The sequence below is a fragment of the Ailuropoda melanoleuca genome, chromosome 8 (genome assembly GCF_002007445.2).
Source record: "Ailuropoda melanoleuca isolate Jingjing chromosome 8, ASM200744v2, whole genome shotgun sequence".
NCBI classification, from domain to species: Eukaryota; Metazoa; Chordata; class Mammalia; order Carnivora; family Ursidae; genus Ailuropoda; species Ailuropoda melanoleuca.
In genome coordinates this window covers 104,075,499-104,103,093 of record NC_048225.1, presented here as the reverse complement: position 1 = coordinate 104,103,093, position 27,595 = coordinate 104,075,499, and the positions used below count along the sequence as shown (strand labels likewise).

At 47.0% G+C, this 27,595-nt stretch overlaps 1 protein-coding gene across 3 annotated transcripts in view; it reads right to left on the bottom strand.

The window, feature by feature from the left end:
* NFASC (neurofascin) overlaps positions 1 to 8,880 on the bottom strand; it is a 179,514-nt gene extending 170,634 nt beyond the window's left edge. For 2 of the 3 annotated variants that reach the window (XM_019798576.2, XM_034667109.1), the window contains exon 1: positions 8,755 to 8,880. In XM_019798576.2, the coding sequence (XP_019654135.2) occupies positions 8,755 to 8,861 (107 nt within the window). In that variant the 5' untranslated portion in view covers positions 8,862 to 8,880. The remainder of the gene's footprint in view (positions 1 to 8,754) is intronic. The other variant, XM_019798566.2, reaches the window with a different exon arrangement.
* Positions 8,881 to 27,595: the final 18,715 nt, after the last annotated feature.

Sequence of the window (27,595 nt, the reverse complement as noted above, 5' to 3'; positions counted from 1 at the left end):
GAAGTTTTGGGGTTTTTTTAAAGATTTTATTTATTTATTTATTTTAGGGAGAGAGAGAGAGAGAGAGTGAACAGGGGGAGGAGCAGAGGGGGAGGGGAAGCATGAACCCAATGTAGAGCTCGATCTCACAACCCTGAGAACAGGACCTGAGCAGAAACCAAGAGTCAGACACAATGGACTGAGTCACCCAGGTGCCCCCAGAGAGGTTTTAGATACTCTGAAATGTTAAGTAGAGGGAGTGCATTTTCACAATGAAAGAAGAAATGGGCTGAGATTCTCATGTAAATACAAAGACTCTGGGCAAAATTTACTAGGCTACAAATTGGGTCATTTTAGCATGCATATGTGCACACATGTGGTCTCTCCTTAAAAGGGCCATTTACTAGTTCCCCCAATCCATACTTTTGCTTTCATTACAAGGACTGCAAAGTCAGATGCTGTAAACTAGGCTGATGCCAGAAAGCCCACGCACCACCTAGTCCTAGCCAGAATTGTTTTCTAGATCCCTTTGGGTTGCTTTAAACATTCTCTGGCTTTGCTTTCTAACCCAGCATCACTGGGGAGAAAAATCTTTTAGAGGTAGGTCAGCACCGTGGACAGCGGCAAGTTCCCAGCGAGCACCCAAGAGAAAGTTCCAGCATTCCCCTTTGCCTAAACACCCCTTCAGAAGGAACTATCTCTCAAACACCACCCCAAACACAGAGGAAGCTCAGTCAAGAAGCTTCACATGCTCCTCACCAACTACTCAGCCAGGGTCAAGATTCTCTGCACTCTGGCCCCAGCCAGTCCCTCCAGCTAGACCTTCCAGTACTCTAGCCTGGCCAGTACAATGCCTGACCATAGCTTCCCTCCTGAAAACCTTTGGTTTTATGCTCCCTTACCCCATCAGAAAGGCCCATTTCCTCTACCTATTCAAATCCCACCCATCCCTAGAGCCCCAAACGAGCCCCTGCTTCTCTTCAAAACTTTACCAAAGGACTTCAGTCTACATTCATTTCCTCTCTTCTCATTATTGGTTTAGATAATGCTTTAGGGGACTTAATTACTAATCCTTTTGCACAATTACTGGGTTTATATGTGGTTTTTTAAGTTCCTGGTGGTCCAGTGTGTGGAAGAACTACCTCTGCCAGCAACTAGCCATGTAGCCACAAGCAAAATATGTAGCCCTTTTGAGTCTGTTTCTTGACCAGTAAAATAATGATCTTGGATTAGGCCATCTCTAACATTCTATGAGATTAAACATGCTCTCAAAACAAGAAGCCACCTAGAAGTGTGCCATGCAAAAAGGAGAGCCTTTGAACACTGACTGCAGGTACAACAAATATTATATATATTTTATAATATTAAAAAACCCCACAAGGCATAGCCCAGGGCTTGGATCAGTCAGAGAACCCTGGTTTAGCTCCCAACATGAGTCCCAAAGCCTTCAATTCCACTCAGTGTGTGATGATGATCAGAAAGAGATCTAGTTTCTGTCCTGTGCTTGCCTATGTCAGCATAGGAAAATTGCCTGTGGCCTCAAAGGCATTTTCCTTCATAAAGAACATGTCACCACCAGTGTGTGGAAAAACACCACACAATGGGTATTATAACACTGTCTCTCATATAAACACACACGAATAGGCCAACCAACAGCTGACAGCAGTGTTAACTCCACCACTAAGTATGCATAAGCCCAGACAGACTCTGGAAAATAACAAAAGGCATCATCTTTGGTGATGCCCCAAAATAAAACACTGGCTAGTCTCACAGGTATAAGTTCCAAGGGGGACAGAGAACTGACTTAAAATGTCAGCTCAATATTATACTTCCTGTCAAAATCCTAGTTATAATTCCTCCTTGTGTTTAAAATCCTATTCTCAAAGCATTCAGCTTATGGATCCACGCACAATAAGATACAGGGATGACTCTTCCTCCCTTGCATCTGGAGAAATTAAGGCCCACAAATGTTTAACAACTGTTGTGTTCCAAATAAAGATCAAACTAGAATCAGAATCTAGTCAGAATAATCTCACTAACAGAGGTAACACGCACGCACAAGCACAGACACACATACACAAACACACACTCTGAGAACTCTTAGTAATATAAAGAGACAAGTTATGAAACTCACTGACCCTGGAACTGGAAGATTCCACTGAATACTTGCATAAAAATGCTACTGCCAAGGCAAATTGGCCAGCATCAGTAAAGAAGGAGGGAACTCTCACCGGGAAAAGTCCTTGGAATTGCTCTGCCAGACATTCACTTGCATCCCAGAAAATCACAAGATCAGAGAACAAAACTTAGCATCTGGTCCGTCCACCCCCGTTGGCCTAAACTAGATCCAGGACAGTGAGCTCAGCACAAGAACCATCCTGTTTTAGGCCCTTCTCCAAGATGGCTATGCTGAGTTTCCAGAGAAGGAAAGCAGGGAGACTCCAGCACAACCAGGTTACTCAGGGTCCTCTACAATTATACCTCAATAAACCGCCCCAGACACATCCCTCCCTACTGAATTACAAGCACCTACCACCCAAGCCATACCATTTATTCATCCTGACTCAAAGATCCCCTGCACATTCCTGCTCTTACTCCAGGAGTTCTGATTATTAAGTGTTCAAGTTTTGGTATCTCAAGACCTCAAGTACTTTCTCTCGCAAGAGGCTTTTCCAGATCACCTAAGCCCAAAATAATCTCCTGCCAACTTTCTAGCATTTACTGGCTGGAATTAGCCAATGTTTCTTATATTTGAACATATAACTTCCTTCCTCTTCAGAAAGGAGATGGGGTCTCATGAGCTTCCAGAAGATGGTGCAGTACCCCTTATGCACACAGCAGGTGCTCAACAAATATTTGGTGATGATGATGACAATGACAGGACCTTCTCCAGAGGTGCATCTGGCACTGAAGGGCAGAACTAGGTATGAAGTCCTGTACACGGGGCTGGGTGGGGCTGGTAGAAACGGCCCAAAAGGAAGCCCACATGGTGGACAACAGCTCATGCAGACTTCCTCCAACTCTGGGTGCCCGGGGGCTTTCCTCATTCTAGGACTGAGTGGGAAATCCTCCCTTCCTACCCATGAGCTGCTGATCCCAGGCTGTTTATCTCGTTAACTCTGTTTATTGTGATCCTGGTAAGAGGTTCTGAAGCCCTCCAAGCCCCTCTCTAATTAAATTCATTAGAACAGATTGGGGCTTTCTTTCTGCATCTCAGAAAAATTAACAACACGATTAGCATCATAATGACAGGGAGAGGGGCTGCCAGGGAGGCCTTTCAGGAGGGGCTGGCCCAGCCTGGGAGGGGAAGAGTGAGGAGGAGCAGGTGAAGGAGGGGAAGGCAGATGCTCAGGCAGCTGCTTCCCAGAGAAGGGAGCTGCAGGAGCGAGGAGGGGATGATAACAGCCCGAGGGGATGAGCCCACCGTACCCCAGGCACTCTAACTTTATCAAGGCATGACGTTTGGGAGAAGAAGGGCAGAACAAGAAATTAATCAATGACATAAATTCCAGAGACATGAGCTTCTGGGACAAGAGACTTCAAGCAATCTTCCAGTTTTACAGAGAAAGAAACACATTTAAGCTCTGTTAATGATGGGGCCAGAAGTAAGAACAGAAGCCCCTCATGCTTTTCATGGTGATGTCCTTTTCCTGTAAGACTTTCCTGCAAGGACCTGGAGAGAGCAGGCTAGGTGAGGCAGGTCACTTCTTTCCCAGAGAACCTGAACCCATCAGGTTTTTATTTATACACCTGATGGGTTCCCTCATCTAGAATACTCTCCCCTTCTACCAATTCTACCAATTCTTCAGGGCTCAGCTCCATTCTCACCTCCTCTGTGAAGAGCAGCTAGCATTTGATGAGTACTTATTGCCAGCCAGGGCTCTGCTGGGGCCTTCCCTGCCTTATCACATTTAATCCTCATAACAGCTCTGCAGGGTTCATACTGATATCCCCACACTACAGATAGGGAAGCTGCAGCTCCTCAGCTCATAAATGGAAGAACCAAGATTTGAATGTAAGTCTGACCTCAAAGACTGAGTAGTTTCTACTATGCATATCACCTCCCTGACCCCAATAGCCATACTGAGGGATCACTCCTTCCTTTAAGTTCTTCTCTACAGGGTCTGAAGACTTAATTACATACTGTCTTGTATGATTCCTAAGAGTTGTCATATGTTTCCATTTATTTCATCCATTTGAAAGCAGGAACCATGTTTCTGTATCCTTCAGAAGGACACAGTAGACACTCAAATGTGCACGCTAACTGAGCCTTTCTAACAGATTTTCCTAGAGAGCCTTGGGCTACTGGATAAAACATCCCAGGTTTTTGTTTTTCCTCTCCTATAATATATAGGAGAGGTGCATGGACTTCGATGTCAAACAGATACAGGTCTGAATTCTAGCTCTGCAACTTACCTGTTCCACAGTCTTAAAGAACCACCTTTCTGAGTCTACTCCCTTATCTATAAAACCAGAATCCTAACAATCCTTCTTTTTGTAGGATTAAATGAAATGATGCATGTAAAGCACATAGCAGAGTGTCGAGCACATAGCAAACAATCTTTGATGATGACTATTATAGTAGGATGCTTGTATTTTTCTCGGCCTGCCTCAAGATCTAAAGAAAGGAAGGTGGCTCACGAGTTCTCCAGTTGGCTAGCACAATCCGACTGGCGCTCCAGGTCAGCAAAGCTTTGGAAGAGCCCACTCAAGCAGCCAGCATAGCCATTAGCTCCCAGAGCCCTCCCCTGAAGTCCCAAGGACCAGGCCATATGCATCCAAACTCTGCCCTTGCAGCCTGGCATGGGCTCTAGACGGGCATTTTGAGTAAATGCTCAAAAGTTTGACATCAAGCTGCTCTGCCCAAAACAAGGTCTATCTAAACAGTGGAATACAATCACTCCAGGTCCTACTGTTCACCATGACCCCCCTGCCATGCTCCTACAATGCCAGGAACTCATCCAACCTCTGTTCCAGCATTGCTGGCGCTGAATTTTAATTTGTTTTTGCTTCTGTCTCTCCAACTCACTCATACACCCGACACCTAACACAATTCCTGGGATATATATTCAAAGACTCAGGACATGCTAATGAAATGAACTGAATTTAGTGTGTGGGAAAGAAGGGTGCTCCTTGGACAAATGAGACTGAGTGTCTCTCTCCTTACGTTCTTTCCCAGTTTAACTGTGGATGTGCATGGTGACCTGGGCTCAAGAGTATAACTTCAAAAACCTCCCCTCCCCCATCTGGACTTCTCTGATGACTCCCACCTGACTCTGACCTCCCCAGGACTCCAAGACCCTTCCCCACGTACCAGAGCTCGCGATTTTCCTACTTCTCTTGTTTCTGAGCGTGCACCTATGCATGCACTTGCTACTTCCCCATCAGATGGTTAGCTCCGGGAGGGCAGACGGGGCTTCTTTTCCTCTGACTCCCTCTAACATTCTAAGCATACCCAGACCACAATTTGCCCCTAAAATACAAGGGCTTAGGAGATGGCAATGGGAGAGCTGAGTAGCCTTGATCTTGTCCCAAAGCTCCCTCTGGGTGCCCTCCCCCCATCGGGCTAAAGCAGCTCCCAGGGAGGTCCAGCTGTCCAAGGAACACTTCTCTTCCCCCTCAAGCCAGGGACCTGGTAATATCTTATATCTCACCTTCTCTTCCATCATTTTCCTTAGCCAACTTCAGGGCCAGCCCTGACCTAGCCTCTGCATAGAATCACCCAGTCGTCTTCATGGTTCCAGAGGAGAGGGGGCTGATACTGGAATGAAAGATCCGCCTTTCGACATCCCTGTCCAGATGTTCTCCCTCAAGCTTATCTATGGTATTTGTCTGTTTACTTGTCTCTTTTTTCCGTGACACTGGGAGCTCTGAGAGGCCAGCCGCTGTCTCACTCTTCATCTCTACAATCCCCACACTGCACACTGCAGGGTTCGTTTGTATTTGCTAAATAAATAAGTATGTAGCCGGCCTTAAGTTCTTCTCACTCCCCCGCCCCGGTCCTCTAGGCCAAACGGGCTAAGGACTGAACTTCTCGGCCTCCCCCCTCCAAGGATTTCTTTTTTCTAAAGACTAAGTGATGACCCTCACATCCCAGCTCCTGGATGGGCTGGGAGGACAGTGGTGCTGAGGGAAGATGCACACAGAGCGATGGGAGCCTTGGAATTCTGTCCCTCGGTCACTGCAGAAAAGGGACCCTCCTCCGCCCCTCCTCCTCAGATATCCCAGCCAGAACTGCCCCCACCCCAGATAGCAGCCACCTCCTCAATGCGCCCCTGAAAGCAGCAGCCCCGGAAGCCGATCTGCTTCAGCCCACAGGGAGCCCGCTACATCCTGCTCCAGCTCTCCGGGGAGCTGGCTCCTCTTTCTCTGTGCCTCGGTTTGTCTCTGCGAAGGCTCTGCGAAGCCTCTGCGATGCCAAACAGGGGATGTGGGGTGAGATTCGTGGCACAAAACCAGCAAATATGTACGTTGTTATCAGAATCCCCCACGTAACCTCAGCCCCAACCAAGCATTTCAACGTCAGAACCTTAATCCAATCAGCTCTCACCGACAGCTCCAGGTGTTGCCTCCTCCCTGGGCCAGGAAATGCCTGGGGAAGCTTCCCGCCCCACCCCCTACGATGGGAGGGGGCGCAGAAAGGTGACAAAGCAGAGGACAACGATCCCCCTGGGCGCACGCATCCCCCCTCCCCACCCCCNAGGGAGGGACCCTTATGGAGATGGGACAGAACCCATCAGCAATGTGCTCTTAACCTCCAATTTAAGCCCTGGGGATTTAGCTGAAGTCCCCAAGACAGGAATTGGGCTGCCATTCCCTGTCCTAGGGAGCAAACACAATTTGTGGGGTTAAATGTGAATGAGTCTCTTTCCTCATTTGTGCTACACTCGTTCTTTATCTACACACACACACACACACACACACACACACACACACACACTTTCAGCTGAATCTGAAGGGGAAGCTATTAATCCCTCAGAAGTGCGACTCAAAAAAAAGAAAAAAAGGAAAAAAAGAAAACCCAGCAGTTTTCTCGACACACACACAAAGAAGTGCCAACTCGGTTAAAACAAAAGGTTAGAATGACACCCCCCCCCAATTTCCTTCAATTCCTCCTGCCCCACCAGATCCAACCATCCCCACACCAGAGGGGAGGATAGGTCTCTGCCTGCCTTCCTCTCCCTACTCCCCACTCCCACAGCTGGTATGGCCCCTGTCCTCAGGACCCTCTGTTTACCACACACATTGTCCCTGGGCTTCTCCTACTTAACATCTCAAGTTCGGTGGGTTCTGAACCTGCCCGTCTCTGGCCCCATACAAACAATTCAACTCCTGCCCAACCACATCTCAAAGGCCTGCAGTCTGCCCTTGCCGGAGCTTTGACTGGGCCCCAGCAGGGCTCATCACAGTTCCAAGAGTAGATAACATACACCAGGCCCTCATCCCAGGCAGACAGACAGGCTGGAAAGGGGCACTGTCATCCATTCCTCCAGACGGAGGGAGGAGGCATCGCTGCCCAACACACCCACAGTCCACTGCTAAATGCCAAGGAAGGAAACAGGAGCAGAACCTGGCTCAGGGCTGGAGAGGGGCTGCCATGGGGACCAGAGTCTTGGTGATTCAGCACTCTGCCCTCTCTCAGCCCAGCCCATGGGCCACACTCATGACAGCTCCTGAAGCCAAAGTGCTGACTTAGAGGCTGAGGAAGAATTCTCTCTAAAATCCAAAATTCTCCGACCCTCCAGTGGGGCTCAGCATCCAGGCCTTTGCATCCCAGGGCTCAGAACAAGACCAGGAAGAGGTCCTCGGCCAGTCCCTTGGACCCTGCCTCTTGCCCAACCTAGTTTCCCTATGCTTAGCACTCCCTCCCCCAGTCCATCTAGGAAACAAACCTGAACAGCTAGGAGAAGAGGGTGGCTGAGGAGGAACGTAAGAGAACTACTAGCCCCCAGCATCCTTCACCCCAAGCCATGAATTGGACCAAACATGCAGAAAGGGGTTATAAGTGGATTTCGCAACCGTGAGTACATCAGGCCTTCAGGGCCCTAGGCCTCCCCAAGCAGGGAAGGAGGGCCCTGAATCAGGTGATGGAGACTCAGTACAAGCCGTGTGGCTACACAGAGCACCCGAAGGGCAAATGGGAAAGGTGATGGGGTGGCAGTCCAGCTAACAGCCAAGGAGGGGAAGATGGGGTTCTTGAGAGGGTCTATGGTGCAGGAGGAAACCAAGAGGCAGCTGGGAAGGAGCCGGGACGGGTGTGCAGAGGGACCTGGGGAGGACAGAAACTGAGGGAGAAGATGGAGAGACAGGCCCACAGAGTGATGGGGGTACGAGGTGGGGATGAGGACAGGGGAGGCTCAGGAGAGGGGCTGATGTGAGGGGTAGGAAAGATGGGGTCATACAAAGTGGGGTGTGGAGGTAAACAGGTATAAGGGCAGGGCTGTGGATAAGGCAGGGACAGAAGGCAAGGGGAAGAGGTCGAGGATGCAGGAAGGGGGAGGGGATGCTGCCAATGAGACAGAAAGGGTGTTGGGGTGGGCAGAGGGGTCGGAGCTGAATGGGGGTGGGTGCAGAGATCCACAGAACAGGATGGATTCGGGGCAGGTGATGGTGTGGAGAGGAAAAGGGACGGGGATGTGGCCAGAGGGGGATGGGGACAGGTCGGGGGATGGAGACGGGCAAAGGAGGGCGGGAACAAGGGGGTGTCGCTAGATGGGTTTCCATGACCCCCCGTTCTACCGCACCCCCATCTCTCCGGTATCCGCGCTCGCCTACCTCCGAGGGCGCGGGCTCCGGCCCTGGGCGCAGTCGGTGCTGTCCGCCGCCGGCGCCGCCACTTCCCCCGCGTCCCCTGCAGCGCCTCTCGCCGCCAGCCGCCGCATTAGGGCAGAGACCAGCCCGAGCGCGTCCCCGGGCGGCCGGCGCGCCCCCGCCATCCTGCGTGCGCGCCCCCGCGCCCCTCCCTTCGCGCGCCGAGCGGGGACCCGGACGGAGGAGGCGGGGTGGGGGGGGGGGGGGAGANCGGACGGAGGAGGCGGGGTGGGGGGGGGTGGAGATGCTCCGGGCGCAGCCCCGCCCAGCGCGTCGGGGAGCCGTTCGCAAGGCCTGCGCCGCCGGAAAAAAAGCACCTGCTTTCTCTTCTCACCCAACCACCGGCATTGAAAAGGAGCGTCACTGAAGTCCCCGCGGTATCACGTTTTGTCCTGTAAATGCCCCTCCACCAACGGACTGTGACTTCTTGGAGGCAGAAATGTGTCGGAGAGCTTGTGCTCCCAGGGAGACTTTCTTGGGGTAGACTCTCCAGGGACGTTTGTTGATTGAAGAATTGTTGGATCCCGAATTGGGGATGTAAGAAAGTTGTGATTCCCGCTGGGGCTAGCGTGGTCCTTTAAAAATGGGAGATTTTGTTCTGCGCTATGGGGGCTCAGGCCGTGTCCCAGACTTGAGATAGGGTGGAAGAAGTCCAATGACTGGGAGGCCAGAGATCTCAGTGTTGTCCTGGCGCTGTGACGAAGTCTCTCACAAGGACGTGACACTTCCTCAGTGTCCTCCTCCACCGAACAGTGAAAAGTGGAGGACGGCATCCTCCAGGTAACTGACAAAATGTTCCGCTCTTCCGTTGGCTGCTTTGAGACCTGCAATCAGAGCTACTGGATAAAGACTATGTCATGGGAAACAGAGGAAGGTCCATATGGCAGGGCCTGAAAGCAGAGCTTTCCGTGGGCGTCAGGGACCCTGGGCAAAAGTTTCTGCAGGACCCCAGTCTATACGAACAATCTGAATTCACTCAAAATCTTTTCTCAGCATCGTTCTGGCAGCCTGACCTCACACAGTCCTCTGAATGAAATAGTGCACCCTCCTGGAGCTTGGCCTGACCACAGGCTCCAGGATGACCCTGGAGCAGCCAGTCCTGACCAGGGGTGTCTGGTCAACCCCTTTGGGGAAAGGGAGGAGGAGGGAATGTACAGGGTTGGAAAATTCTCTGTAGGGGAGAATCTGGAAACTGGGAAGCCCCATTCAGATGACACTACTGACCCTGGTGGGTCCCAGGCACTGAAGGGACACTTAGAGAACTTAGAGGAAGGTGCTTCAAAGCACCAGGGCCCCTCAGGCCTGGACCCAGGGTAGGACCCCCCTCCCTTCCTTACCAGAAGTATCCACGTGGCTGACTCAATGGGAGAAAGAAAATAATTTTCCTTTCATAAGCATTTATTGTATCTCAGCCACTGGGTTTCTTGTATATATCAGTCGCTTGCTTTTTACAGCACTAGGAGGTGATATTTTATAGGCCACGTTGCACAGTGGCTGTGGCATCAGCTCTAGAGGCAGCCTGCTGGGGTTCGAATCCTACCTCCACCACATCAGATCTGGGTCAGCTTGGGCAAGTTACTTATTTTCCTCCTACTTCTTTAATAAAACATATAATTAAAGTATATAATTAAAGAATATATAATTGTTTAAAAATATGTAATCAAAGCTATACAAGCATATAGCTGAATCAGAGTCAAATCATTTTCCTCATGTTCTGCCCTCTCTGGAAGCCATCACTTTCAACTCTTCTGAGTTGTTTCTTTGGCTCTTTTCCTCCCTATCTCTAAATAACCTGCTAAATTGCTACTTCTTGCTTCTGGTCCAGGCAATGTCTCTTGATGAATAGTGAAAACCCTATAAAAGACACCCTTTTAGTCCTACCTTCATCTCTCACATAGCCTTCCTGTCCCCCTCCCCACCTCTCAATTTAGTCACATCTTGATATTGGTTATATCAAAAGAAATATTGATGAGGACAACTTCAACCCTTTCACAACTGACCTTTTCATTTCCTGCAAACTTCCTGTTTTGTTTTTTTTCTGGACTTAATAATTATCATGTTTTGTTTACTTGTTTTATTTACAGTATTTATAATTCAACTCTAAATTCTCCATCAATTGTCTGTATCCATACGTTCAGAACTATCAGAGATTCTATCGATATTAGTCCCTTGAAGATTCTCTCTGGAGCATTTTATTTTGACAGGTCCCAATCTCTGTTGGTTTCTCTATGCGCAAGACACTGCGATGGAGCTCGTCAAGCTCAGTCTCTTCATCTGTAAATTGGGGGTAATTGTATTACCGCATAGAGTTGCTGTGAGGATAAGCAAAATAACTCAGGTAGCACAATGTCATATAATAAACGCTTAATAAATATTGCCTTGTAATTATTCGAGAGGGGAAAACCAATGCTCAAGTAACCTGCCCAAGTAACAGTTCAAAGCCCAAATGGGTCTGAAGGCTCCTACTTAAAACTACTCTACTAGTTTAGGGCAGGCCCTAAAAATCTTAGATTTACAATGTTAGAATCTTCCAGTATAGGCAAGTTGAAGAAACACAGGATTTTCCAGGAAAGTCCTGGCTGACCAGCAGGGTGAACGTGGGCAGATCACCTCATCCCTCTCTGACTTCTTTCTCTTATCTGTAAAGTGGGGATAAAGTGAGACCAAGGAGATAAGGCGCTTTGTAAACCAAGCGCTCTGCACAAATGTGACTTACTACTTCTCTTCCTTTCCTTCATTTTTTTTTTTTTTAAACAGCTGAGATAACCAAGTCCTAGAGAGAAGATGACACGGATAGGAGTCATGCAGGGTTCGGGTGGTTCAAACTGAACTGGAGCTCCTGTCTCATGGCCTTAGTGTAAAGAAGGAAAGAAGGGCCTGATGGGAGTGTAAGGCCCCCAGATGCCCTGATGGCATGGTAGCAGGTGTTTCCTTGGCCGCAGTGTCCCCAGCCCCTGGCCTGTCCTGATCAGGGGACACCACCTGCTGGTGACGGACACCGGGGACAAAGACAGGCCTGGATCTGGTGCAGACTGTTCTGCTAGTGTGTCGGGAACAGCTCTTCTCGGTGCCAAGGGCAGACAGTGGTTGCTTTTTTCTTTCCAGACATTCATCTGGCCTTCCTGCTTCCTCCTCTTCCCTGAGTTTGTATTTTGAGTTCTGGCTGAAACTCCAGTGGGCATGGACTCTATTGACCTGAAACCCTGCTCACTATGTCCTTTTTCATGGTGAATGGCAAGTCATCAATGACTTTCACATTCCCTAGCATCTCATTGTTCCCAATCAATGGCACAAGCCCTGCCTAACCCTGGGCTCAGGCGAAGAGAAAGCCCCCATGCACTGAGTCTCAGTATGCAGTAGGACACTGGGCATGTGCAGGGATGGTGGAAAACTGAGGGCCAGGGCCGGGTCCCCGCAGTGTGTGTTATGCCCTCCAAACCACTCTCCTGCATATGGTGGCCAGAAGGTATGGGGAAGTAGGCTATTCCATGCATTTGGGGTAGAGGTTTAACTTGATACAGGCTTTAGGGAGAGCTGGCAATACCATCAGGACTTTGAATAGACCCTTAGCCTCATCAGTGCCACCTTGAAGAATTCCGGCTGTAGAAACACTAGAAAGTCACAAAGATGTGTATGCGTAGGGATATTCGCTATAGCCCATCGAGAAGGCAATGATCTGATATGTTGTGTTAATTTGTGCAATGGAGAGGTATGGAGCCACTTAAAAAAAAAATAAAACACACCCACATCTTTTTAAAAGAAGAGCAGTTTAATAACAACAGGTAGGGTATTACCCTTTTCCGGGGGAAAGTAAGTTGGTATAAGGGGTGGGAAGAAGAGGAGAGAGGGAATGATGCCCCGGGGAAGTTTAGGAGATGAGAACCGAGCACCTGGAGGATATCAGGAGGGACCTAATTTTCACTGAAGCCTTTCACATACAAGGTCCTTTACATCTGCTGTATCACTTAGTCATCGCAAAAACCCAGGAAGTTTGATGGTCATTGCCTCCAGTGTGCTGATGAGGAAAGAGAGACCCAATGAGTCTAGGAAGATCTCAACATCACACAGATGAGATGTGGTCAAAGATTAACCTGGCCCAAAAAGAGGACTAGCCTTGCCCTTGGAGGTCACCTTTGAACCCATGGGATGTCCTGCCTGATAAAAGAGTCTTTACCTGGGGACCTGAGGCCACACTAGGTAGTCTATGCAGATGCTGTGATTTATGGTGGAGGCTTCAGGCACGTATCAGCTCAACCTCCAGAGAGGCTGGAAATGAAAGTTAGCTACACAGGTGGTCAGCCATGTCTGCATGACTGAGCCTCCAGAAGGACTCTGGACGCTAAGGCTTGGGTGAGCTTTGCCGGTTGGCAACACGTCGTTGGAACGCAGCGCTCTCTCCACGTCTCCATGGGGAGAGGACGACTAGAAGCTCTGCCTGTGGAACTCTCCTGAACTCTGCCTCACGTGCCTCTTCTCTGGGCTGACTTTAATCTGTATCCTTTCACTGTAATAAGATGTAACTGTGGGTATTCTAGCTTCTGGTGAGTTCTGTGTGTTCTACTAGCTCATTATAGAACCTGAGAGTGGTCTTGGGGATGCCCAAGCTTGCAAGTGATGTCAGAAGTGAGGGTGGTCTTGGGGGCTGCTGCTAACTTTGAAGATGGTAAAGGGTGCAGTTGGGATTTGCACAAAGATCTCAGAGACTCCAGAATGTGTCCCCTTCCCAGTTCACCACACTCTCTTACACCGACCCATTGTGGACAAGCACTGAAGGGAAGAAATTCTGGCACCGCGAGGAAGAACAAGGACAGAGTGATGGCCACACTCAGCAACAGCAAGGTGGGGAGACAAAGATGTAGGAAAGCAAGCTGAGGAGCGTGCTCAAAGGAACAATAGAAGGAGCAAATTTTAGAACGTTCCTGGAACCTATGTCCCTCACAATGCAGGAGGGCAGGAAAGCAGGTGCAGAGAAAGCCGTTGGGAGAAACAGCTAGGGAGCCCCCATTTCTTATAGGTCCTTCCAGAAGCTGGAAGCCATGAGAGACAAGCCTCTCCTCTTGCTTAGGTACCTAGCCTTTTCTGCCCCCACCCAGTTCCAGGCTGGAAAGCATCTTTCCACCTGCTTTTCCACTTCCTGCTTTGGAATTTAAAAATAAAAAAATAAGATCTCCTTGGGATGACCCCCTGCCCAGCACTGCTGAGGGCAGAACTGAGCTTCTGATCACCAAGCTGTTGGCTCCCAGACACTGGGCCCCCCACCAGTACATGGAATTAGTTTTCTCCCCTACGCGGGTGAAATGCCATTCCCAGTAGACTGGGCAGTACACAAGGAGGCAGGTGGAGAGGAGGAGAGGCCCCGGAACAGCAGGGAGGCAGCCCCGAGTCTAGGTGCGTGTCCTCGGCCAGTCCCTGCTCCGAGTGAGGCAGAGCGGAGCCGCGCTGGTGTCTGCTTGTACACAGGGCACATTTCCCCCTTTGAAGACCGTCTGCCATGACCATTTGGGGCAAATTTCATCTGCATCCATATATTAGAGAGAGAAGGATTTTTTGGAGCTGTTCTCTACTGCAGTGAAAGGCCTCCTTTTACCAACAATAGTAGGGAAAGCGGACATTTCTCCCTCTCCGACTTGCCGCCAGCCAGCCGGCAAGACAAGCTCAGCTTCACACCCTTTCTCTCTCTAAATGTAGGAAACCTTGGTTTTCCAGAGGCCTTTAAGGACTGATCTCCCAGGCAGGTTCCTTTCTGATCCTATCCCCAAACAGGAGAATGACCACAGTCCCTCCCCAGCTGGGAAATCCTGGCATTTAAAAAACTGTTGTCAAAAGAGCTTTTTCTTAAAACTAAAAAAAATAAAATAAAAATTTTAGAAAAGGGGTGCCTGGCTGGCTCAGTCGGAACTGACCATGCAACTCTTGATCTTGGGATCATGGTCGAGCCCCACATTGGGTGTAGATTCCTTAATTAAATAAAACTTTAAAAAATTAAAAGAGCTTTTTCTTTTGCACTTGTCTTGCAGACCTATTTGTATGAATAGTCTTCAGGGTGGTCATGCACTGCTAACCACGAAGGCATCCATGTCATCACGATCAAACGGGTAAGATATATTAAACGACTTCTTTTCCTGAACCCTCTCGCTCATTTTAACTTTGTGGTGTACTACTATATTAAAACCCAGCTTAAACACAACTCCTGTGGGAAAAACTCTCTCCTTCTGCCAGACCCAGCCTCTCATCTGGGCAGCCGTGCACAAGATAAAATCTCCTTCCTTGCACTCATCACACCGTGTTTCCTTATAGGCGTGTTTTCTGCTAGATTGGAAGTTTTCTGAGAGCAGGGAATCCTGTAATCCACAGAGCCCGGCAAAGCACACTGCTCAGGGTTGAAACTCCAAAAATATTTGTTGAATGGGTGCGTGAATAAAAGCAGAGCTGTGATGAACATAGATCGCAGTGTGGAATGACGGTAGCCACTAGCCACACGTGGCTATTTAAATTTAGATTAACTAAAATAAAAAATTTTTCAGAGCGGGTCATTCTAAGTACCTCCCTACGTGTGGTGCTGTGTTCCTTGGTGGTCAAAGAATTACACAGACATTTGTAGTCTAAGACAGGCAATGAGACCATCTAGAAGCAGTCACTGTAAAGAATGCCCCCTTGAATAAATACAGGCTAAATGAAGTAAACAGATTGCTATTAGGTATCAACAAATATATAAACATTGAACAGACCAAAGGAAAAAAATAAAAGCAGTCTGGCTGTCCTTACAGCCTGAAAACTAATGTGTTTCCCTACTTTTATTTGAAATGGACATTACTTTACTAGAATTATTTCTTAGAGAAATAAACATAGTAGCCAGAAATAACCATGCCGGGTATCAAACCACAGCCAAAGAAAATACTTATCCTCATGTAGCAACCGCAGAAGATCTCTAACACGGAGGCACTGGTTTTCTGGGTAAGGTAAGATTTACAATGGTCTTCCCTCTCATTTTCCATCAACCACTGCCGTGTCCCATCCATTGCAACATTTCAACCTCCAAACTATCTTGCGACACTGCCTCTGTACACAGCAAATGTATAACTATCTGGTGACCATGTGTCCCAGTTTTCTATCAGGAAAATGTGGCTTCCGTGTCTCTCCATACTGCCCATCTCCTACGGGCTAAGATTTTACTCTGCCGAAGGAACTAGACATCCAAATGGTTAAGAGTGCCTCCTCCTGCACTGGACCCGACTCAGGCTGGGGAAAAGCAGAGGCTTCACCTGTAGTTTGTAGCAAGCCAGGGGCCCCCTGCTGCAGACCCTGGGCTCCTCGGTTTCTGCCCCAACCCCCACCCCGCCCCTCACCCCCAGCATGGTTCCTGCTGGCTGCCGGCCTGGGAGCCAGGAGGTAGCAGCTGAGAGCCTGGCCTGTGAGCCAGTCCACCCCCAATTAGTTTATCTTATTAATGCCAATTTATTAGCACAGAACCCCTGGGAAGTGAGCAGGAGGGTGTTTTAAATAAGCATCTGCATTTCCTGTCTGTAAGCTTTACCTCTGAGCTCAGCACTCAGCCAGGCCCAAGATGGGTGGCCTCCTGCCTCCCACCTCCTCCGGGTGGGTGGCCCCAGGGGAGTGGATCTGCCTGGGCAGATGGGACAGCGTGTGCTTCTCCACACAAGCGTTGTCACAATTTCATAAGCGTTTGTGCCCACTTCCGGTTAAGGGTCCTCTGAGGGTTCATTTACGACAAAGAATTTGTCTATCAAATAACAATGGCTTTGTAAATACAATAGCCTTAATAATTAAATCTTACTCCCTCTCAGGGCTCCAAATGGACCAACTTCTTTAAGTACTTAAGGGTAGGATCGGGGAAAATGCTATCCTCCCGCTAGGGAGTTCCTGGCTCAGAAGGAGTCCTATCATTCACTCTCCATCTTTGAGGCTGGGGCCTCCATAAGTGAGGCCATACTTTCAGACACGAGAGTGCATTTTAAATGAATTGATAACTGGCATAATTTAACATTATTCCAAGCACCTGAGGAGTTTTCATGGGCCGTGAGTTCTTTTTGCTTCACGGGGACCAAGTAGCATGACCAGGAAGATCTTACCTGCAAAGGTGTGCGTTTCGTAGAGGAGAAGACACCCCCACCCCCCTGCCCCACAGTGTTTCTTCCCGCACTAACCCAGCTTTAAAAATTCCAAGAACAAAGAGGGCGCCTAGCCGCTCAGTCAGTGGAATGTATGACTCTTGATCTTGCGGTTGTAGGTTTGAGCCCTACACTGGGTGTAGAGATTACTTAAAAGTAAAATCTAAAAAAAAAAAAAAAAATCCAAGGGGCACCTGGGTGGCTCAGTTAAGCGTCTGACTGTTGATTTTGGCTCAGGTCATGGTCTCAGGGTCTTGGGATCGAGCCCTGCACCGTGCTCCACGTTGGGTGGGGAGTCTGCTGGAGATTCTTTCTCTCCCTCTGCCTCTGCCCCTCCCCCTGCTTGTGCACGTGCTCTCTCTCTCTCTCTAAATAAATAAAATCTTTTTTAAAAATCCAAGAACAAACACCACCCCTCCCCTTGCCCTGGATAACCTTCTCTTAAACAGGCATTTGACCACTGTGTGCATTTTTTTGTGTGTTAGGGGGAGAATGAGTTGCTCTGCAGCCGTGACGTACCGGTAAATGTTTAATAATCGGTTCACTGAGAAAAAAGAGAAGCCCTGATTTGTAGCATCTTCCAGTTTCTGTGGTGTAAATCCTCCCACCACGGTCAATTTCAAGGTACCAGCACGAGGAAGGTCTGCACTGCAGCTCCCCGTGATAGGATATTCCCACCATATCAATACCATAGATGTAAATAACCTCGAGATCATAGTTAGCACTAAAATGCAGTCGAATAGTTGGGAAATGATGAGTTTTGAATTATTTCTTGCTGCTGTTTTTAATATAATGATTTAATGGTAAGCTTATGGAATTTAATCTTTCATAATAGTTGTGTTTCGCAACCAGCTTGCAAAGTTTCTAAAGATTCAGCAATCTGTCTGATGTACTGACAGACCAGCTCCCGTGCGTTACCACCCTGAAGCCACTCAGCCACACATTTGTGTCCCCACTCGTGCCACTCCCGAGATTAGAACTTCTCTTTCCTGGCTCCCACAGCACCCTCAGTGAGGTCAGGGTGTTATGCCTGTTTTACAGAAGAGGAAGCCTGGCGTGGTAGACGTTGGCATGAACTGCACATACCCACCTCAGTGGCTGGCACTCCCACCCCCACTGCCGGGAGTGTGGCAGGAATGACAAAGGCTCATGCATGTGTCCTCTGGAGGCCAGCTCTGGCTGATGGGAGCACCTCTCCCTGGGATGCCTGCAGGTTACGGTGGCCATCAGCTCATGCAGCGTTCGAAGCCAAGCCTGGCCCCTTTCTCGGGGGCAATTCTGCTGTCCTGTGAGTCACACGCAGAGCATCTGTGGGTGAGGCCAAGTCTTCACCTGAGACAGAGCCTGGATTAGCAGCTTCCTCTCCAGCATGCTTCTCACGTTCCCTTCCTCTGAAGGCCCTCCCTCCGTCCGCCATATGCATCTCAATTCCTGTCTCAGGCTCTGTTTCTAAACCCCATGCTTTATACATGGGGTCAATCTTTCTCTAAGGAATTTGACCAAAGACATGAAGCCCCAGAGGGACTTCCCAGGTGCCCCGCAGTGACCAAGGCAGAATGAAGTCAGGACTTCGATTCCCAAGAAAGTGTTCTTGTTGTCATCCACAACTGCTCCTTCTACTTTAAGACTCTTCAGCGACTATAGAATGAAGCTGAAGCCCAAACACCTGAGTGTAGCATTCAAGGCCCTAGCGCTTCATCCCCAACCTTTCCTTGCAGCCTTGCTTCCTAGGATTCTCTCTACTTACACCTGTGACTTCAGCCAGAGCAGACTGCCTTCTGTTCCTCGAACCTGCCCTGGGTTTCTTGTCTCTCTGCTTTTCATTCTGTTGTTTCTTCTTCACCACAAATAAATTTAAATGTAGTAAGTGCCTAGTGCTTTCATGGCATTGTTCTCTAGAACAGCAGTCTTCAAAATGGGGCCTATCTATCCTTGTAGGCAGCAGAAGAGTTTTCAAGAAGTATGTGCACAAGAGTAGTTTTAAGGGAACTGGTTTCTAGGTCCTCAAATTCCATATTTGCACTTTCTTAAAAGTGTCTGAGAAGGGGCCTACATTCAAAATAGTCCTCTTCTCACCTTACAAAAGAAAAGAAAAACTCCATTTTACTATGGTGCATTGACCTAGGGTATAGGAATGATGTTTCAAAATACCAGTTTTGGGGAAGGCTCCTTTAATGATTAGTCAAGGCAGGATTACCCCTAAGATTTCAGGAGCAGTGAGAAACCATGCTAGAAACTCATGGTCATGCAAGGTTGGTCTGGGCTTTGGTGCCAGGCAAAAGGGTTTTAGTCCTGGTGCGGGAGGAAATTTCAGGTGTTCCTCAGGAGTGTATGAGCATTCCAGTTACTCCGCATCACCAACCACATTTTTGATAGGGCATCTTTTTACTTATTAGTGTGTAATCATTTCACGATGGCTTTAATTTTCATTTCCCTAATCACTAATCACCATTTGGCACCAAATACCCAGCTACTGGGATTTTTGCTCTGGGGTCAACTTTTCTCTACCTCCGTGCTTTATAAATGGGGTCATCAGTATTGTATGAAGGGTTCTAGAACATGGTATATCTCCAGGGATCATAGTTCTTTTGCTCAGATCTGATGGGAACAGAGATGAGATGGGGGAAGTTTAGTAATCTAGCTATTAAGGAATTCTATACATTTTCATGTTAAAGTAATAATAGCTAACACATTTCATGTTAAAGTAATAATAGCTAATAATAGTTACGGTAGCGCTTACTGGGTAACTGTCCCTGGTCTAAGAACCTGTTATCTATTTTTTTTTTAAGCAGGCTCCATGCCCAGTGTGGAGCCCAATGTGGGGCTTGAACTCACAATCCTGAGATCAAGACCTGAGCTGAGATTAAGAGTTAGATGCTTAGGGGCACCTGGGTGGCTAAGTTGTTAAGCGTCTGCCTTCGGCTCAGGGCGTGATCCCGGCATTCTGGGATCAAGCCCTGCATCAGGCTCCTCTGCTGGGAGCCTCCTTCTTCCTCTCCCACTCCCCCTGCTTGTGTTTCCTCTCTCGCTGCCTGTCTCTCTCTCTCTGTCAAATAAATAAATAAATAAAATCTTAAAAAAAAAAGAGTTAGATGCTTAACGGATTGAGCTGCTAGGCACCCCAGAAACTTGCTATCTATTAAACACATTGAATCACTACATCAAGGCTATTGAGGGAACCAAGGCAGAAAATGGAGATAAAGTACCTTGTCCAAGGTCTCCCAGCTCGCAAATTGGAAAGCCAGATCCAAACCCATGTGCTATGGCTCCAGAGCCTGTGTCTTTTAAACAAAACTAGATGTCCTCAAGCAACTGCAGATTTATTTTAAAGTAGAAAGCAAAAGTTGATGACTATTTCAGCTAAAACTTTGGGTTTTGGGGTTTTTGTGAACTGCTTCTTTTCCTAAAGGTGGGGTGGTGTGGGGATATGATCGCTCCGCTATGACCTTAGGATAGTAGGTACAAAAGCTTTTTCATCCTTCTGGTCTCTATTCTGCTGGGTGGGGAGCAAGATGAGGGAACAAATGGAGGAGGGATTGAGGATGTCTTGCGAAGGAATAAGGACAGACCCTGATCCTGGGAATGTCATTTGCATATTCATGAAGTTAATTTCCCTCTGTTTTCCAGCTCATTAGAGACATTGAGGGCAGGGAATCAGGCTGGGGCACCTGCTGGAGTCACCACATGGGCTATCTCACCACCTGGGCTGTCGCCGTTCTGGGAAAACCCTCCACCAATGAGAGTGCTGTGTCTGCCATGCCAGGATCAGCTGGGACAACCACAGAAGGGAACAAGAGGGCAGGAAAGCCCCTAGAATGATGCAGGAAGGGCAGGGATCACAGTGAAAATGGAACCTATGGTCAAGATTGACTTGCGTTGGTGAAAAGGAAAGAAGAGGGTTATGTTTAATGTGGAGGGAAAAGAACATTTCTCTATGTTACAGCCAATTAAAGATATGCTTATAAACAAATGGGGCAGGGAAATTCATAAAAGCATGAACGAATGTGTTCCTCTGCTCTACGTTCTATTTTTTTCTTAATTAAGACTATTTTTTAGAAAAGTTTAAGTCCAAAATTGAGGGGAAAGTACAGAGATTTCCCATATTTCCCCCAGCTCCACACATGCACAGCCTCCCCCACCATCACCATCCGCACCAGAGGAGGGCATTTGTTACAACCCATGAACCTACCCGGCATTATCACCCAAAGTCTATAGTTTCCATTTCCGTTCCACTCCTGCTGTTGTACATTGTATGGATTTGAACAAATGTGTAACGACAGGTATCCATCATTACGGTATCATGCAAAGTGTTTTCACTGTCCTAAAAATCCTCTGTGGGCCACCAATTTATCCCACCCCCCCCACCCCACGGCCTGGCAACCACAGATCTTTTCACCATCTCCATAGTTTTGCCTTTTCCAGAATGTCCTATAGTTAGAATCATACAATATGTAGCCTTTTCAGACTAGCCTCCTTTCACTTAGTAACACGCATTTAAGTTTCCTCATGTCTTTTCATGGCTTGATAGCTCATTTCTTTTTAGTGCTGAATAACATTCCACTGTGTGGATGGATCAGTTTGTCCATTCACCTACTGAAGGACATCTTGATCGCCTCCAAGTTTTGGCAATTATGAATAAGGCTGCTATTAAGCATCCATGTAGGACTTTTCATATGGACATAAACTTCAATTCCTTCCAGCAGATAAACACTAAGAAGCACAATTGTTGGATCATATGATAAGAGTATGTTCAGTTGTTTAAGGAAACGTCAACTGTGTTGCCAAGTGGCTGTGCCATTTTGCATTCCCATCAGCAGTGACTGAGAGTCCCTCTTGTTCCACACCCTCCCTGGCATTTGGTGTTTAGTCATTTGGCGTCCGCGTTCTGGATTTTGGTTAATCTAACAGGTAGATAGTGACATCTCGTTGTTAATTTAATTTGCATTTCCCCGATGATACATTACATTCTATTTTTCAAGCTTTCCTCGAGTTTTTTCTTTGCTAACAACAAAATATTTATTTTCTAAGGAAACCGGAGACTCAGGAAATATACACAAAAGTTTTTACTTCTGTCCAATGCTAATGAAGACAGAACCCTCTGAAAATGTCCTTCCTGAACTTTGCAGCTCACCCGGCAGTGTGTAAAGCACTTACAGACACTATAGGTTATGAGAAGTTGCCCCCCAAAAGCTAAGGAAGTGAAGCCTGGAGAAGGGAAGTGAGTTGTTGGAGATCTCACTGTGACCACACAGCTTCCCCACGGGGTGGGGTCCAGGCCAAGCTGTGTACATAGCCTCTTTTGAAGTCCTTGCTAATAAACTGTTATGTTCAAAACACGTTTCTAGTCTCCAGGTTGAACTCGTGGTGGGGAAGTGGCCCAGAAGCCAGAAAGGGATAGTGATGAATGGAAGTAGAATCCTCTGACTGGTGCCGATGGGAAGCTCAAGGAGCTATACTGGCTTCCAGGGGCCCCGACCTTGGGGATGAATTGAGATTGACAGTAATAGCACATTGATCTGCAGAGGACACCCAGCGGGTCACTGAAGACTTGGGATGGAAGATACGTGGAAGAGAGAGAATGGTACAGAAGGGCTTGGCTTTCAAGGTTGATTTGGAGTCTGATTTAAGGAGGAAGCCAGGACTGCCGTTTTGGAGCTCCTCAGGACCACCTGCAGGTCCAGTGATTCACTAGAAGGACTCACAGAACTCAGAAGAGCTGTTGTACTCATGGTTATAGTTCATCGCAGTGGAAGGAAACAGAAGAAAATCAGCAGAAGAGATAACTGCATAGGGCAGGACCCAGGAGAGACCAGGAGCAAACTTCCAGTGGTCCTCTCCCACCAGAGACATGGGGACAGCACTTCACTTTTCCCAGCAACATTATGTGGCAACATAGAGAGAGTATTGCCAGCCAGGGAAGTTCACCCAAGGCCTTGGTGTCATGGCTGACCTTGGCTTTCAGCCCTTCCAGAGGTCAAGTTGATGCTGTTTGGCCCAAGGCCTCCGGCATATATCACATTATTAGCATAGACTATCTGGTGTGACCCATAGCATCCCTGCTAAACAAAGACACTCTTGTCAGGTAGGATATTCTAAGGCCTTAGGCTTTACCTCCCAGGAGCTGGGCAAGGACCAAATCTTTCCATGCGCAAGGTTAATACTTTACTACATAGGGACCAACCCAAGTCATTCTGGTGTCTAGGACTGGAGGGATGCCTTATCTCTCTTCCCTATGGACTTTCAAACCTTGGTGCAGTGCCCTACCTGCAGAAGGAACGTTTCTAGATTCTGGTCCACACCCAATTTCAGAGGCCAAAGCAGCCCTTAGCAGGAAGAGACTTAGGTTCCCATAGATCCCCATCTGCAACTCAGCAACCAGGCAGCCTTGCAGCTGAGACCCAGTCCCTACCTTCATCCCAGTCAGGTACCTGGTCTTCTGTGCTACCTCCATCCACTGAGCTCTTGTCCTGACAGCTTCCTAGACTGAGTGCTTGCTCCTTCCTGTGCCTTTCTTTGGGACTGGGGCCCTGCTCTGAACCCTCTGTCTAGGGTTTGGACCTTGCTGCCCACCTCTTGGCTTGGACTCTCCATGTCCTCACCCTGGATTTCCCATTGCTGGGTTGCCCCCAGCTGCTTGGAGAATTGCTCATTTCTTCCAGACCCTGACCTGACTCAGGCACTGGCTTCTGGACAGAGACTCAGGGTCACTGCCCAGCAATGGCAACTGAGACTGCCCTGCCTCTGTGGGTCGATGCAGTCTGGTTGTCTCCTTTGGCCACCATTGTCAAAACTGATCATACCATATCCCAGGTTATGTTGTGATGCTCTGGAAGGTTCCCAAGCCAAGCTGGGTCCAGTGCTCTGCAACAGGAGAAGCTCAAAGAGCCTAACTGACCCACATAAAAATACTGACTCTCTTACATTTGTATCTTAATGGTCATTCAGAGGCTCTTCATGGGGAGTTCTGGCTTCATCATGGCCATGGACTTCAAACTTCCGGAATACCTCCTGAACCAAAAGGACTTAAAGAAACACAGGTGTACGATCTCTTATCAGAAGCCCCAGGAAGAGTAAAATCCGTTAGGCCAGATGTATTTCAGAATTCAGAATTGTTTCAATTTTAGAAAAACAATCTGGTGCAGATACTGTATTTATGGAACAACCCCACTGACATCTGGGGCAGCGCGCTGTAAATCAAACACATTAATATTTCTGTAGTGAAAAGTATGAATAGTCACACTAAGCAAGATGAATAAGACTGTAATTCATTGCCTTATGACAGTTCAGGTCAGGTTTTGCTACAATATTTCAGGTTAAATTAGGTGTTGCTACCATATAAATTATGAAAAAAAATTATTTCATAAAACTTTTTGAGTAGGTTAAATATTTTCCATGTATTCTTTACATAGTTCATAAGCACCTTGAGAACAGAAGCGGTGTCTTATCTTTTTATCCCTAATGCCTACCCCAATTCCTGGCACACACCAGACACCTAATAAATGCTAAATGAATAGACAAAATGTCCTTCCATTTCCCAGATTATTTCCTCATGGGTAACACAAGGGCAAGCAAAGCCCTTCCTGGAATGAGTCATGATGAATGGTTGGTCATCCTGGACAGGTCTGTGCAGGGTTCCCAACTTTCCCTTCAAACTTCCATGAAGTCTCAGTGATTTACAAAACATGTTATCCCTCTCATCGTCTGAAAAGCAAGCAAGAGCCAAGAGCAGGAAATGGAGAGAAGCTTCTATGGAGGGTCACTTGGGGAAGCAGCAGAGCGTGTAGGAAAGAGCATTGGGTGGGAGCTGTGAGACCTGGCTCTGTGCACAGGCTTCTCAGCCTCCAGGGATCTGACTGTTGACACATTTGGGCCTTTTCCCCCCGTCTGCTAGAAAAGTGGTCCCCAAACTTGCCAATCATCATAATCACCCAGGGAACTTTAAAAAATACAGGTTCTGATTCTGTAGGTCTGGGGGCGGAGGGCAGAAATCTTACTTTTAAAAAATATTTTCAGAATTTTAAAGGTAGTGATGGGTAATAGAGGAATATAGCTATATTTGTGAACAAATACCTAGAAATATAGGTGTTATGCTTCACACATTTTTAAAAAGATTTTATTTATTTATTTATTTATTTATTTATTTATTTATATGAGAGAGAGAGAGAGAATGAGTGGCAGGAGGGGCAGAGGGAGAGAGACAAGCAGACCCACCGGTGAGCGTGGAGCCTGACGGGGGGCTCGATGTGGGGCTCGATGCCAGGACCCTGAGACCATGACCTGAGTCAAAGTCAGATGCTTAACTGGCTGAGCCATCCAGGTGTCCCTGCTTCACACATTTTAATGTTGGATTTTACTCCATTAACAACAAGGGAGAAGGTCAGAATGAACTGGATTTTAATTTTAGTATTACTAATAATACCATTGATTTTTAACAATTAATAGGGTTTTTGCATGTGCAACTACTCATTTATTTATATTAATGATTTTTTAACTTTTTTAAAGATTTCATTTTTAAGTCATCTCTATACCCAACATGGGGCCCAAACCCACAACCCTGAGATTAAGGGTCACATGCTCCACTGATTGAGCCCTTCAGGAGCCCCTATTGTTTTTTAATTTTTAAAATTGAGATATAATTGACATATAGTATTATATTAGTTTCAGGTATATAACAATTATTATATATAATAATACATATTATATATAATATAATCATGATATATATATTCCAAAACAATCACCAGAATAATCCTTGTTAACATTCATCACCACACATAATTACAAAATATTTTTCTTGTAATGAGAACTTTTATGCTCTACTCTTTTAACAACTTTCAAATATTTAAGAAAATTATTAACAACCCTCTCCACACTGTACGTTACATTGCTGGGACTTATAACTGGAAGTTCGTACCTTTTGATCCCCATCCCCCATCTCTCCCCCCTCCCAGGCCCTGCCTCTGGCAGCCACCAATTTTTTTTCTCTATCTGCAGGTTGGGTGTTTTTTGTTTCCTGTTTTTTGTGTTTTTAATTCCACACGTGAGATCGTATAGTATTTATCTTTCTTAGTTCACTTAGCATAACACCCTCAAGGTCTACCCATGTTGTTGCAAATGGTGGGATTTCCTTCTTTTTTATGGCTGAATAATATTCTCTTATATACATACACAGCATTTTCCTTATCCATTCATCCTTATCCATTCATCCACTGATGGACACTTAGGTTGTTTGCATATCTTGGCTATCATACGTAATGCTGCAGTGAACATGGGGGTGCAGATACCTTTTCAAGTTAATTTTTCATTTCCTCCAGGTAAATACCCAGAAGTGGAATTACTGGATCATAGGGTAATTCTATTCTTAATTTTTGGAGAAACTCCATACTGTTTTCCACAGTGGCTGCCCCCATTTGCATTCCCACCAACAGTGTAAGAGGCTTCCTTTTTCTCCACATCTTCACCAATACTTGTTCTTTCTTATCTTTTTGGTAAAAGCCGTTCTGACATGTGTGAGATGATATCTCGTGATGGTTTTGACTTGCATCTCCCTGACGATGAGCGATACTGAGAACCATTTCACGTACCTGCGGGCTGGCTGGATGTCTCTTGGAAAACTGCCTGAAAATCCTCTGCTCATCTTTAGAGCAAATCACTTGGTGTTTTTTGCTATGGAGTTGTAGGAGTTCTTCATATATTTTGGATATTAATTGCTTATCAGATATGTAATTTGCAAATATTTCCTGTAAGTTACCTTTTCATTTTGTTACTGATTTCCTTTGCCGTACAGAAGCTTTTTAGTTTGATGTAGTAATCCGTACTTTAAAAAAGCTCCTGGGGCACCTGGGTGGCTCGTCGGTGAAGCATCTGCCCTCGGTTCAGGTCATGATCCCGGGTTCCTGGGATCGAGTCCCACATCAGGCTTCCTGCTCAGCGGGGAGCCTGCTCCTCCCTCTCCCTCTGCTCCTCCCCCTACTGGTGTGCTCCCTCTCTCCCCCTATCAAATAAATAAATAAAATCTTTAAAAAATAAATAAATAAAGCTCCTTATAGAGCAATATTACCATAATAAGAAGGGAGGAGGGACGAAATAGAGCTATATGGGAGTAACATTTCTATATCTCACCAGAATTAAGCTAATATGAATCTGAAACTGATTCTGATGAGTTAAGATGCATGTGGTAAGGCCTAGTGCAACCATGAAAATAATAGCTAAAAAAACAGTGAAAAAATCCTTAAAAGATTAAAACATTACATTGGAAAGATTCACTTATTATAAACGAAAGCAGTAAAGGAGGAACAGAGGAACACAAAAGACATGAGACATAACAGAAAACGAAAGGTAAAACAACTGTACATCCAACAATATCAATGAAACATTAAACGTGAGTAGACGAGACAATTCAAATAAAGGTAAGAGATTGTCAGAATGGATTGAAAACACACCCAATCCAACTACAGGAGACCCAGTTCATGTCGAAAGCTACAAACAGTCTGAAGGTGGAAGGATGGAAACAGACACATCATGCAGACAGCAGCCACGAGGGAACTGGAATGGCCAGAGTGACAGCAGACAAAATCGATCTTAAAATAAAGAACAGGGGCGCCTGGGTGGCACAGCGGTTAAGCGTCTGCTTTCGGCTCAGGGCGTGATCCCAGCGTTATGGGATCGAGCCCCAC